Source organism: Mugil cephalus, chromosome 13, assembly GCF_022458985.1.
Source record: "Mugil cephalus isolate CIBA_MC_2020 chromosome 13, CIBA_Mcephalus_1.1, whole genome shotgun sequence".
Lineage (NCBI taxonomy): Eukaryota > Metazoa > Chordata > Actinopteri > Mugiliformes > Mugilidae > Mugil > Mugil cephalus.
Window position 1 is genome coordinate 20475526 of NC_061782.1, and position 12434 is coordinate 20487959.

Sequence of the window (12434 nt, forward strand, 5' to 3'; positions counted from 1 at the left end):
CCGAAACGAAGCTCAAAGTAATTCAAATGCTCCTTAGAGCTTCAGGAACGTGTGGAGTATTGATTGGTGCAGCTTTAAGTGCAGGTACTTTGTCAAATGTTAATAATGTATATGGAGGCTTTGACAAGTTGCCAGAACCTGTTGGGCAGAACGCTACAAAAGATCCATTTTTCTTTTTTGAAGACTAAAGATAGAAGCCATCTTTGAAGGCAAATATCTCTACCCGTGCCACTGGCCCGTGGTCAGTTCAATGGGAGCTGTAAATAAGGGAACATGTGTCCTAATTTTCTTCTGTATTCTGTGTTCACGGCCCCTTGTTGCACCCAGATAAACATATTGCAGATGGATAGATGGACACATGGCTAGGCAGTGGGAACTAATCCTGTGTATTACATTGCCAGTCTGATCATTTCCTCTTCTCCAAGCGTAATAATAAGACAAGACATCTTGGTTTCAAGGATTTGCTGCTAGGCAGATCCAGGGTAACAGAACTCAACATCACTCTAATGATGGTAAATGTAGACCATTAATCTTCACTTGTTTGCAGGGGCTATTGTGTGCGTCTCTCTATTTTGTCTATACGCTTGGACACAGTGGAATATCCCTGCGGTTTTATGCCATTAGGAGGGGTTAGAGTATGTTAGGTCACCTTTTTTCTTCCCATCTGTCTCTTTCTCATTATCTTTTCCTCCACACGTCTTACAGTTTTCTAAATTACATCTCTCTCTCCTTGAGTCTCCTTACATGCCTGCCTTCCCGTGTTTACTTTGCCTTATTTCTTTTAGTCTTTCGCTCACTGCTTTAAATATTTTATCATCGCCTCGTGTCCTTTAGCTAGGAAAGTGCATCTCAGACAGGCCACTCCTCGGAGCAGCCGGCTGAGGCATTTCTTTGGGTTCTCTCATATCTTATGCACTCCCCTGTCATCCTCTCTCACCCTCTTCTTTGTTGCCTCTTGGTCCACTGAGCCGCCTTCTTGGCTCCTCTGGGTGCCGTCTTCTGAGGCTCCAGAGGAATGACAGTATCAGGGCAGAGAAGAAACAGCTTGCCTCGATGCAGCACATGGTTTTGGTTTCCCTAACTTTATGTATCATGTGTTTGTTTTTACCTCTGGGGAGCAGGATTCAGCGGTCCAGTTTCTGTGTGTGCTGGCTGTTTTCTCTGAAGCTGGACCGACTCTGTCTCGTGTTGTCTTCCTCTAGAAACGCAGCCATATTTTTGAGGTCATAACACCTGAGAAAACAATGACGGGATGTTCTGACACTTCATATTTCAATTTTCAAAATCCAAAAAAGCAACTGAGCCTGTCTGGCATCAACAGCAGTCAAATAAACACTCCCTCGAGTTTGTTGATGAATAAGCCAGGTCATTCATTTTCCTTTCTATCTGTTGTAATGACCCTTACGAGGGGGTGGGATCTGCAGCTGCGCACGTTTCTGCAGGATATATTTTGGAGTCGCACAACAACAAGCTGAAAGCAGAACAGGTGATTATGTTAAGTCATCTGAAGTGTAATCTCCGGATAAAGTGTAAAGCAACCAAGATTGTGTAAGCAAGGTTTATCAAGGATTTCTGTTCGTGAGGATGAATTTTAATCAAGCTGGAGGGAAGGAACTAAGCAGGGAACAGAAAGTGGAGCAATGACTCCTGTTTAGTAAACCAGCTGCGTTTCGTTTTTGGAACTTTGGTACAATATGCTGATAGTTTACAGCATGTGGTGCGATTAGCTATGTTTTATTCATTCGCTGTTTTGTGCTGAGATGCATACCTAACGGTATTGAATGAGGAAAGCTTGTGTCCGTGGTTAACTGAAAACAAACTAAATACCACCGCTACATGTTGCCATTCAGCAAGCTACTTCAACCTTCCGTTGTTTGATGACTCTGGCAGCTCTTTTGTCAAATAACCCATCCAGTTTCTTCTCCATTTTATCCAGTTCACTGTCACAGTCCTATCAAAGCGGAACCAGTAAAGGTAATCGCCCATCATTTGGTTACACTGATCCAGAAGACAATTTGGATTAATGAGCATTAAAAGACGAGGGTTTTAATCAAAATGTGTCTCCGTGATGTCTTGGACAGTCCACCTCCTTTCTGTGTATTTATGCTAACCCCAGATGACCTAGCTAATGACTTCAGATCAGCTGTCACTGACAAACATAGGAGTGCCATTCTCCCTGTAAAACTCTTCTCGCGTGAGATTGTTTCCCAGTAAGAGGTAAATTGTAGGTTCCCTCAAGTGATGAAAAGAACAGCCCCCTTGAAAAAAAATGGTATCGAGAACAGCGAGTGCTCAAACCAGTCTTCATTTGAAGTTGCCAACCTCTGTGGACTCATTTCCTCTTAGCTTCCACAATACATAAGGCCTGAGGTATAACTTGACAGTTTTTGTCACCTGTGGTGAATTTGCTTGACTCCAACTGGCATCTCATTAGAATGACTCCCATTTAAATGGGATTTTCTCTGTGCTACATAAATGTGCAGTCGTTGAGCAGGTTTAGTGGATTTGCCGTTGACAGCTAATTTAGAAGAATGTTCTACTGAAACATCTGCACACAAACTGCATTTGTGTGTACATTTATTCACGTAAAGACACAATGAACATAGTACTTGGACATTTTCACTCTCGCATTTTATGTTCTTTCAAAGTGAATTATTGGACCCTACATTCACTGTCCTTTCACTCAATATCCCCCAGATTTGACGCTCCAGCAAATGCTCTGTGTTGTGTAGAGAGCAGCTGCTGTAGGGTATTCTGTTTAGCCATCAGCCTGTTAGAAAAATGACATCCTTAAGTGAAAACAACCAAATCCCAAAGCACACTGAATTATTGATCGCTTAGAAATGCCACATAAAGCCTTCTGTGGCTACACAAGAAGGCCATAGAAGGCGAGGAGCTGCTGCCTCCCATTAACCAGGAGGAAACTGTTTGCCCACGAGCTCGGAGTTAAAATGACTTGATGTGTAATTTTGTTGAAGGTTGATTTTCTTAATGTCGGAGCAAAAAGCTCTCACGGCAGCACCTGAGCTCGCTGTGTTTGAAACAGCACAGCAGAACAACCGAACACTGGATTTATTTAACCTAAATATTTAAATTATATCTTCAGTGAACATTCGCTCATTGATTAAATCTAAATTTCACCTTGGAGGAAGATTTACAGCTTCATATATGAGCAATACCGTTACAAAGTGAAGTAACTATTGATGCCTGGTAAAATGTGCTGCTCCCGCACGATGGGCTGTGAACGGTTAATTGCTGGGAAATGAATGCCGCCGTGCAGGAAGGAGGACGAACCTTGTTTGCGGGGAGATCTAAGATGATCTTTGCCTCAGGTCTCAGTTCCCGTTATTGATCTCTAACTGAAAGGATTATTGTTTGTGTTCTGCAGGGCTTTTTGTAAAAGCCGTAAAAGTTTTTTTTTCCTCACTGACTGTTTGTTCAGATGCGAAAGGGAGGATATGGAGGAAGGACCTTGCTATGCCTGGATAAACTGGATAAACTGATTTCAGCGTCACGTGTCTGCATCATTGTCCAGCCCTGTAGCCAGACAGACCTCAAGATGCAAATACTGATATTATGGTTTCCCTGATAATACGAACAATAATAAGATCCAGTTCAATTCAGTTTTATTCATATAGCATCAGTAATTATACAAATTATCTTGATCAGAACCCAGCTCCTATGGAGGGACCCATCTGCTTGAGGTCGGCCGCGTGGAGACAGAAAAAGGGAGAGAAGAGAGAGGACAGGAGGAACAAGATAAACATACATCTGACTAAAGGGGGATGCAGCAAGGGACACACAGCTATTAGCAGGCCTTACAGTGGAAGCTCACAAATGCATGAGTAGTAATAGAGGAGAAATCTTTGGACAGGAACTCGTGCTGTCAATACTACATCTATTTTGGTTCAAACCATTCGTACACAGAACCATACACTTTTTTATAGCGTGAGACAGGCAAACCTGCCAAATACAGGAATACACACACAAATATGCAAACTAAGTTGGACACCTCTTTTTTGTGCGTGGCAGGTCATTTGAATTGTTGCGCTTGTTTTTAACCTCCAGAGAGAATATGTGCACCTACAACATTTCAACTAGAATACGACATCTACCCTACTGATATCTTTTAGTCAGTCTCTCTCACAGTTAAGTTGATCTCCTTTTAGCCACAATGCAGTTACTCGTTTTCAGGCAGAGATATTCCGGGTCTTCTTGCAGACTAAATCACCAATCAGCCCTGTTTACTGGGATTTCACTGCTAATTTGCATCACCAGATATGTTTGTTTTCTTTAAGCAACTGGAATTTCTATCTGCATGAAGGAGGAAACGTTGTTACTGACGCATCTTCTGCCTTTGTGATCATATTAAGTTTTAGTCTTCCTCGCATGCGTTCACACATTTAGCAGTTTGGATTACACAAAATGTAAGACTTTCTACGTAGTCTGGTCTCATAATCAGTCAAAAGTATGAATGGATGGATTATTTTCCTCATGGAAAATGAGCCTGCAGCTTGTCGTATGTGGTGAGTGTGCTGAGAATGATGTGTGCTGGCCTACTGGGACACTTCATTGATATTGATTCTTGGCAAATGATGTTATTCCTACTTTCAGTTGTGCCTCATCTTGTTTGTGTGAAAGCAGTTACATTAAAATCAAATTACTGATTTGAACTCACAGAGATGGGCTTTGTGCTCTCTCTGATATTGGGCCTTAAGGCAAGTAAAAAAGAAAAAAGAAAAAACAATCTCTGCATTGCACTTAAATGTTATTAAAACACAGTCATCAATGATTGCTTCTGTGCCTTTTTTTAATAGAGCTAGGCAAATGCAGACAGTGTGACTTGGTTGAGTGTTGTGTGCGGTGCCACCAGATTTCATTGTAGAGGAGGAAGGATGCCGTCTGTACTCGAAACACAACAGAATGAAATGCAGGCATGGGATTTATTGTGTTTTAGCCTCCTGAGTGAATAAACCACAGCTGAAGGATTTTTGAGCAGGAGTGCTGAAGGCTTTTTGGAAAACAACTAAAATCACTAACTGAAGCAATGACACAATGAAATAAAGCAGATCTAAAATAATATTATACTGAAGGACTCATCGCTCTTTTCTTTTTTACAGGCATTTAAAAAAAACTTTTTAATTACAGTAACCAAATTTATAACCCTGTGCTGACTGCACTCTTATCAGAAAAAGTCATTCCTTACCTTGTCATTTTAGGGAAAGCAGAGTATGTTTGCTGTGGGAATGTGGCAGGGAGTTTTCAGAATCTACTGCTTTGGAAATTCACCGTGCTGAGCTGGGGTTTATCTTTGGTGTGGTTATTTGAACTCACTGCTCTTAAACAACTATGCAAACACCTTACCTGAAATATATGTTTTCCTTTTTGTGGGGTTGTGTTTTCAAGGCACTTAATGCCTCCAGGCGAACTAAACTATTTATGTTTTAATTTGCGTAGAACGTAAAAGTGTTGCGTAGCGAACAGACCCGGCGCTCATAAGTCTACAGCGTTGACATCACGGTGTCAGCTGGATTTTTTCAGACAGATGCAGATTTGACCTCTCACTCCTGCAGTGTTTGCTTGAAAGTTGAACAAAGCGAAGTTGTTACCTGCAGAGCTTCTCATGAGGCGTTCTTATGAGAGGGACGATTTACTTACACTTCAGTACTTGGTGTTTTTCTCTTTTGTCATGACATCTTCGGAAAAAAAAAAATAAATCTGGCTATTACCCCAACCATATGTAAAAGCCAAATAGCGCCATGTGTGTCGGAATCTCGATATATTATGAGTTACTAGTTGACTAGGAGTTGAAAATAAATGTCCCAACAATTGCACATGTGGCACTATTCTGAAAACCATTTATTTGGCTAGTGACTAAAATTTTTTCCCTCTTCTCTTTTCTTTAAAGGTTCAACATTCTCATTAATCAGTGCTGACCTTGACAAAATGGGCATCTGGGATCGCTCCACGTTCTTGTCGCCTGCCCTGAGGCTAGCAGTGGTTGCTGTGATTCTCCTCCTGAAGGTCCATCCCTCAGTGGCCGGCGCCCCCCCTGACGCGACTCTGGGTGGCTCAGTTTCGGCGGTGTCCACCAATAAAACTGAATGCAGCAAGCCCGAGCAGTGTGAAAAGGGGGTGATCCTACCTGTGTGGGAGCCCCGAAATCCATCGTTCGGTGACAAGGTTGCCCGTGCAACGGTATACTTTGTGGCTCTGGCCTACATGTTCCTGGGTGTGTCAATCATCGCAGACCGCTTCATGGCATCAATAGAGGTCATCACATCACAGGAGAAGGAGATCACCATTAAGAAACCCAACGGCGAGACCACCACCACTACTGTCCGGATCTGGAACGAGACTGTCTCCAATCTCACCCTCATGGCACTGGGATCCTCGGCTCCTGAAATCCTCCTGTCCGTCATAGAAGTCATTGGTCATGGGTTTCACGCTGGCACGCTGGGCCCCTCCACCATTGTGGGTTCTGCCGCATTCAACATGTTTGTCATCATCGGAATTTGCGTGTACGTCGTGCCTGACGGTGAGACGAGGAAGGTCAAGCACCTTCGTGTCTTCTTCGTCACGGCCACCTGGAGTATCTTCGCCTACATCTGGCTCTACCTGATCCTGTCAGTGATCTCCCCTGGCGTCGTGCAGGTGTGGGAGGGCCTGCTCACGTTCCTCTTTTTCCCCATCTGTGTGGTGTTTGCCTGGATCGCTGACCGCCGCCTGCTGTTTTACAAGTACGTGTACAAGCGCTACCGTACTGGCAAGCAACGTGGGATGATCATTGAGACCGAGGGTGATCGTCCACTTCCGTCAAAGGTATGCTCAAAGGAATTAACACTCTTGTTTTTGCTGCTGTCACTACTGCAATCAGCACGAATAGGATTAATATGCCAATAACTCTTATAAGACTTTTGGCATTGCATTTCCCGAGGAAGTTGCCTAGATCTGGGAACTGTACAAAAAAGACACCAGACTAGTTAGAAATATAAAGAGGTTTCAAATAAACCACATGAGTGAAACTCTGGCAGAGAGACCAAACATTAGAAGCAAAACTATTGCCAAAACTTTCAGTTTAGTTTACAGCGTGTCTCACTGATCCAAATCCGTACTTTCCATACTACATCTCTTATGCACTTGTTTCTCCACACCACAGGTTAGCTCGCTTTCAGTTTAATCCACACCCATTTAAATAATATGACCTTTTCTTGTTTATAACTGGCTTAAACATCTGCCTGCTCACTTCTCACCCTGTAGTTGCAGTGTTATCCCAGGCTCCCAGATTGCCACCGGTAACTTGTCGGTCAGCATTTCAGAAGCTAAAAGGCTACAAAAATGAGTTTCTAAAAAAATCCAACAGTCATGCTGGGAGCTCGCCCTTCTTGAAGGAATATCTTGGAGAGAACACCCAACCTGTGAAAATTAATTAAGCTACCCTTAGCTGAACACACAGTGAAACAGATAAGGAGCTCTATGTAGGTGGAAGTGAGTTCATGAGTAACGTTTATCTGAAACAATTATCTGTATTACTAAATGGAATGCTTCCAAGGTAAACTAATGCCATGAAATTTATTACTGCACACACAACTAGAATACACTTTTAAGTATTGTCACCTTTAATATCCTGTTTTGCCTATTATCTGATGCTTTGTGTGACGATGCAGAGCATTGCACACATCTAATTAAATGCTCAGTATTGTGGCGCACCCATTCACCATCGAGTTAATTCAGAGCTGCTCTGTGTCTCTTCTTCCAAATTTCTGATTGCTCACGTTATTATTGCTTGCAGTTCCGTGATTAAATTATGAGGAATCAGCGCTCCATTAGTACATGAAAAGCACTTTCTTTCAATGCTTGATGAAAGAAATTCACTGAATTAAACCCAACACTATCCCAGAGAGAAGAGGCTTAATAATTAAGAAGTTTTAAATTACCGTCTTGTTTAAAGTGCTTAAAGACATTTCGTCAATAATATCATCCTCAAAGGAAAACACGGTCTCAATGAACGACAAAGCAACCTATTTACACTAATGAAGGCAAAATAAAGTGACATTCAAATAGAGATGATTGATTTATTTCAAAGTCTTCCAGTAAATCCCATGTTCACAAGTACAATAAACATTCAGATGACACTGATAAAAGCCATAAGCACAAAGTATGACCTGTTCACCTAAATTAACGTAAATCCTTTCAATCTAAACTCTAGACAAAATATCCACATTGTGACATAACTGAGTTTTGAGTCATTAACAATGAGGAGGCTTTAGGATGTAATAATAAAACCATGAAATACACAGTTAATAAGGATTGATGGCAACACCACACTCACCAAGTAGTTGTTACACACTCTTCCTGGTTTTTGACTTTGACAAATCATATCATTGATTAAGGTGCCTCCTGTTTCATTTTAAGGTGGACATTGAGATGGATGGGAAGATGCTGAACTCCCATGGTGTTGACTTCCTGGATGGCCCACTGGGTTTGGATCTTGATGAGAAGGACCTGGATGAGGAGGAGACCCGGAGAGACATGGCCAAGATCCTGAAAGAGCTCAAACAGAAACACCCTGACAAAGAGGTTTGTAGCAAGAGGATCTATTGTTACTGCTGTCACCGGTGGGGCTGTTTTTCTTTGTGATATCGTTTGTGTAGGAAATTAAATGACAAAATAATCTGCAGCACATGATGCTCTGTATATTTGCTCCCATTGTCTCAGGGATGAATGCAGCTATGGTCTCATCACAACTTCTCAGATTAATTCTACAAAGGTTAATTCATAAGGAAACCAAAAAGCGAAATAATAAGCCATTAAAACAGAATATCAATATGGAAATAAGTATGGACATGAAAAATAGATAAGAATCTCTCTTTGTGTCACTGCTGCAGTGACTTATTGTGGACAGTTACTAATAGGGCCTACTTGTGTTTATGTATACAAGCTGCATTAATGTATGGTTAACTTATTTTGCCCTCAGCTCTATTTGGATTATTTCTATTTAAACAATTAGGCAATTCAACCAGTTGTCAAAAACGTGCAAGGAGTTTTCGACATGTTTGGACATCAAGACATGCGCAGTTCATAGGGGATGGATGCCAAAATTGGTTCTCCTTTTTTAGACTACATTGTTTATTTATACTGTATGAACTGGACCTTGATCAAATAAATCTGAAACTACTGTCTTTTCAGCTGCAGGAAGTTTACATGCAAATGTTAGCAAGTAAAAATATCATAGTCTTTCGTTTTTTATTGCTTCTCGAGCCCATGCCATGTCCACATTGTAGCTGATGAAGTTACTAGCTAATTGCTAAGAAGCCTAGTTACAACATCTGACAACATGAACAGAAAAAGTATATATATATTTATAAATGAAAATATGATGCATTTGTTGTCTCAACATACAATCAAGAATGGCTCTGCTTAATGAAAAAATACAAGCATGAGTTCATAGTACATTCACAAGTGAATTTCACATTTTGTTAAATACCAAAAGACCCAAAGTGTATTCAGAACAAAGCAAAAAAAAAAAACAACAACAACAACAGAATTTATACTTTTTTGAAGAGACAAGTGAAGAGACTTGTGGTCTAAAGAGTTGGTTTGGCATCTCTACATTAGGGGTTGTACAGACTAGTCAGTTTTTACTGCTGTCATGGCTCATGACACTTTAAGCATCATGTCACTAGTCATTGATCACGTGACAATAACAAAATGGACGTCACCTAGAAGACAGCCGAGGAAACCAGTTACTCAGTGCTGCAAACTAGCAGCGGTTCATCAAGCGTGTGGAAATACTCCGCTAAAGATGAAGCCCATTCTACTGTGATATGCAAAATATGTAAGTCAGTCCTGAAATACAACTAGAGTACTAATGCAATGTACGAAAAAGACTTTCGCTAACGGAACGGTGCAAACAAACCATAAAACGACACCGCGAGAAGGACGCTGTACATCACTAATTTGCTAGGGTGGAGTACTGGGTGGAGTACTGTTATATCCGATCGATGGTGTTGAGTTGCAGGCTGTAACTAGCTCATAAACAGTGCCTGGCTAACCAAAACAACAACAACAAAAAAGAAAAAAAAACAAAAAAAAAAACAAACGTCGCCACCTAAATTGAACTAAATAGTATAAGACTCCTATTGGATAATTAAGTTACTGTATAAATAATTACCTTTCAGCTGGCCAATCGTTATTTAACCTCAGCTGATGCAATGAGTTTCTTCACATTTCTTAAAGAACCATGGAGAAAGACACAGTAGTAGCCCATGTTCTCAACATAATGAGTGACGTCATCTGCGACTAGTCGAGTCGACTCGACTTTCAAGTCCTGCAATTCCTGGTGTACAGAGTATATTTTATTAACAGGCTGCTCTGTTTCTAAGCATTATGAGAGTCGGAATTTTCGGTGGATGTAAAGTCCAGTAATAAAGCTGAAGAAAAAAAAAAGATTTTTACATGTTTTTTTGCCATTGTTTTTTTTTTCTTACCAGGTGGAACAACTCATCGAGCTTGCCAACTACCAAGTTCTGAGCCAACAGCAGAAGAGCCGCGCTTTCTATCGATGCCAAGCCACCCGGCTGATGACAGGTGCTGGCAACATCCTGAAAAAACATGCCGCTGATCAGGCACGAAAGGCTGTCAGCATGCATGAGGTTCGCTCTGATGCCGGCGATAACGACCCCATCTCTAAGATCTTTTTCGAGCCCGGTTCTTACCAGTGCCTGGAGAACTGCGGCACCGTGGCGGTGAATGTGGTGCGGCGCGGCGGCGACCTGGGCAAGACGATTTCTGTGGAGTACCGTACAGAAGACGGCACGGCCAACGCTGGCTCGGACTACGAGTTCACCGAGGGCGTGGTGGTGTTCAAGCCTGGCGAGGCAATGAAGGAGATCCGCGTTGGGATCATCGATGATGACATCTTTGAGGAGGATGAAAACTTCTTGATTCACCTCTCCAATGTCAAGGTGCTGACGTCAGAAGGCGAGGAGCCCGAGGAAGGAGAGTCGGCTAATCACGTGGACTCAGTGGCCTGCCTTGGCCTGCCATCCACAGCGACCGTCACCATCTTTGATGACGACCACGCCGGTATCTTTACGTTTGAGGAGCCTGTATGCCATGTGAGTGAGAGCGTTGGCACCATGGAGGTGAAGGTGCTGAGAACGTCGGGGGCTCGCGGCGTGGTCATGCTGCCATACAAGACGTTGGAGGGAACGGCACGAGGTGGTGGAGAGGACTTCGAAGACATCCACGGCATCCTGGAGTTTCAAAACGACGAGATCTTGTGAGTAACTTGAACTAACTAACTAACTGATTTTGATGCAGATAATTATCAGCTTCGTTTTGTATTTTTCTTGATCGCTTTTCTTGCTGTGCGTCAGTGTAATGTTGCAAATGTTATTGCTAAACATGTGAGAACGTGGGGGTGTTAGTGTGATGTGGTGGTCACGATGAGCGGCGATGCGCACTGCTCGCTGGGCATTTGACAAAATCAACAATCCCCCACCTTTATGTCTCTTCTTTCTTTCTTTGACACGTTCATTCTCTTCAATCTGTGCATTTTCTCTTTCTTTGAACTCTGCTGCTGTTTTAGTCTTCAGTGGGTTTTATTGATTTCTACACTCCCGTGTTGCTGTACTCAGCACAATAGGTTTGAAGTCCCAGGAGCCAAGAAGTTGGAAACTGGATTATTTGTCAAATGGTCGATGGTTTGAATTTTAAGTGGGACATGGAAATTGAATGAGATGTACTGAAGTTTCTTTGAGCAAGACGTGTAATGGAAAACGAGGAGGAGCTGGTTGCTGGAAACTGTACAAGAACTCAATAAACCGCAGGGGATCAGCCGATGTCTATCTGGTCAACTTAATTTGGATATACAAAAGCCTTTTCAAACATGAGTTCCAGTTGCCCTTTTAGGTAGCATTGTACTGTGTGAGAACATCTCAGAGCAACCACTCACGCAGCCACTTTTTTTTCCCAGTTGTCCGTCCTGGGTAAAAAAGGTCTTGGGATTCAATTTAAGGATCCCTGCTGTGAAATGATGCAACCATTGTTCAAAGCGGTTCACAGCCAAACGTTTATTATCTAATGGTGACTCATGGCGAGAGCAGTGATCACTATTTGACCACATTTCAGGAGGCAGGAGGCATTTCAGTAATTTTGCTGCTTCATCCTGACGCACTCACAGCGGAGCAAATTAACTCCAGCAATCAGCCAAATGTCTGTACAGTGCTGGTCTCTGTGGTTTGAAACGGAGCATAATTTCTCAGTCCTCGTTTGTCATTTCGACCTCCTACTGTGAAAAGTATTAGTGTGATAAAACACACATCTTTGTTATTAAAGGAACGTGTCCGTGTTCATGAACTCAAACTTCTGGACTCAAAGTACCATTGGTGACACACAGCGTTTGTTTTGGGACATTTGAGTTTCGTAGG

At 42.2% G+C, this 12434-nt stretch overlaps 1 protein-coding gene across 3 annotated transcripts in view; it reads left to right on the forward strand.

The window, feature by feature from the left end:
* Window positions 1–12434, forward strand: part of slc8a1b (solute carrier family 8 member 1b) — a 127052-nt gene that overhangs the window by 5699 nt on the left and 108919 nt on the right. For all 3 annotated transcript variants that reach the window (XM_047602517.1, XM_047602518.1, XM_047602519.1), the window contains exons 2-4: window positions 5909–6822; window positions 8416–8580; window positions 10494–11284. In XM_047602517.1, coding sequence (XP_047458473.1) covers window positions 5947–6822; window positions 8416–8580; window positions 10494–11284 — 1832 coding nt within the window. In that variant the 5' untranslated portion in view covers window positions 5909–5946. The remainder of the gene's footprint in view (window positions 1–5908; window positions 6823–8415; window positions 8581–10493; window positions 11285–12434) is intronic.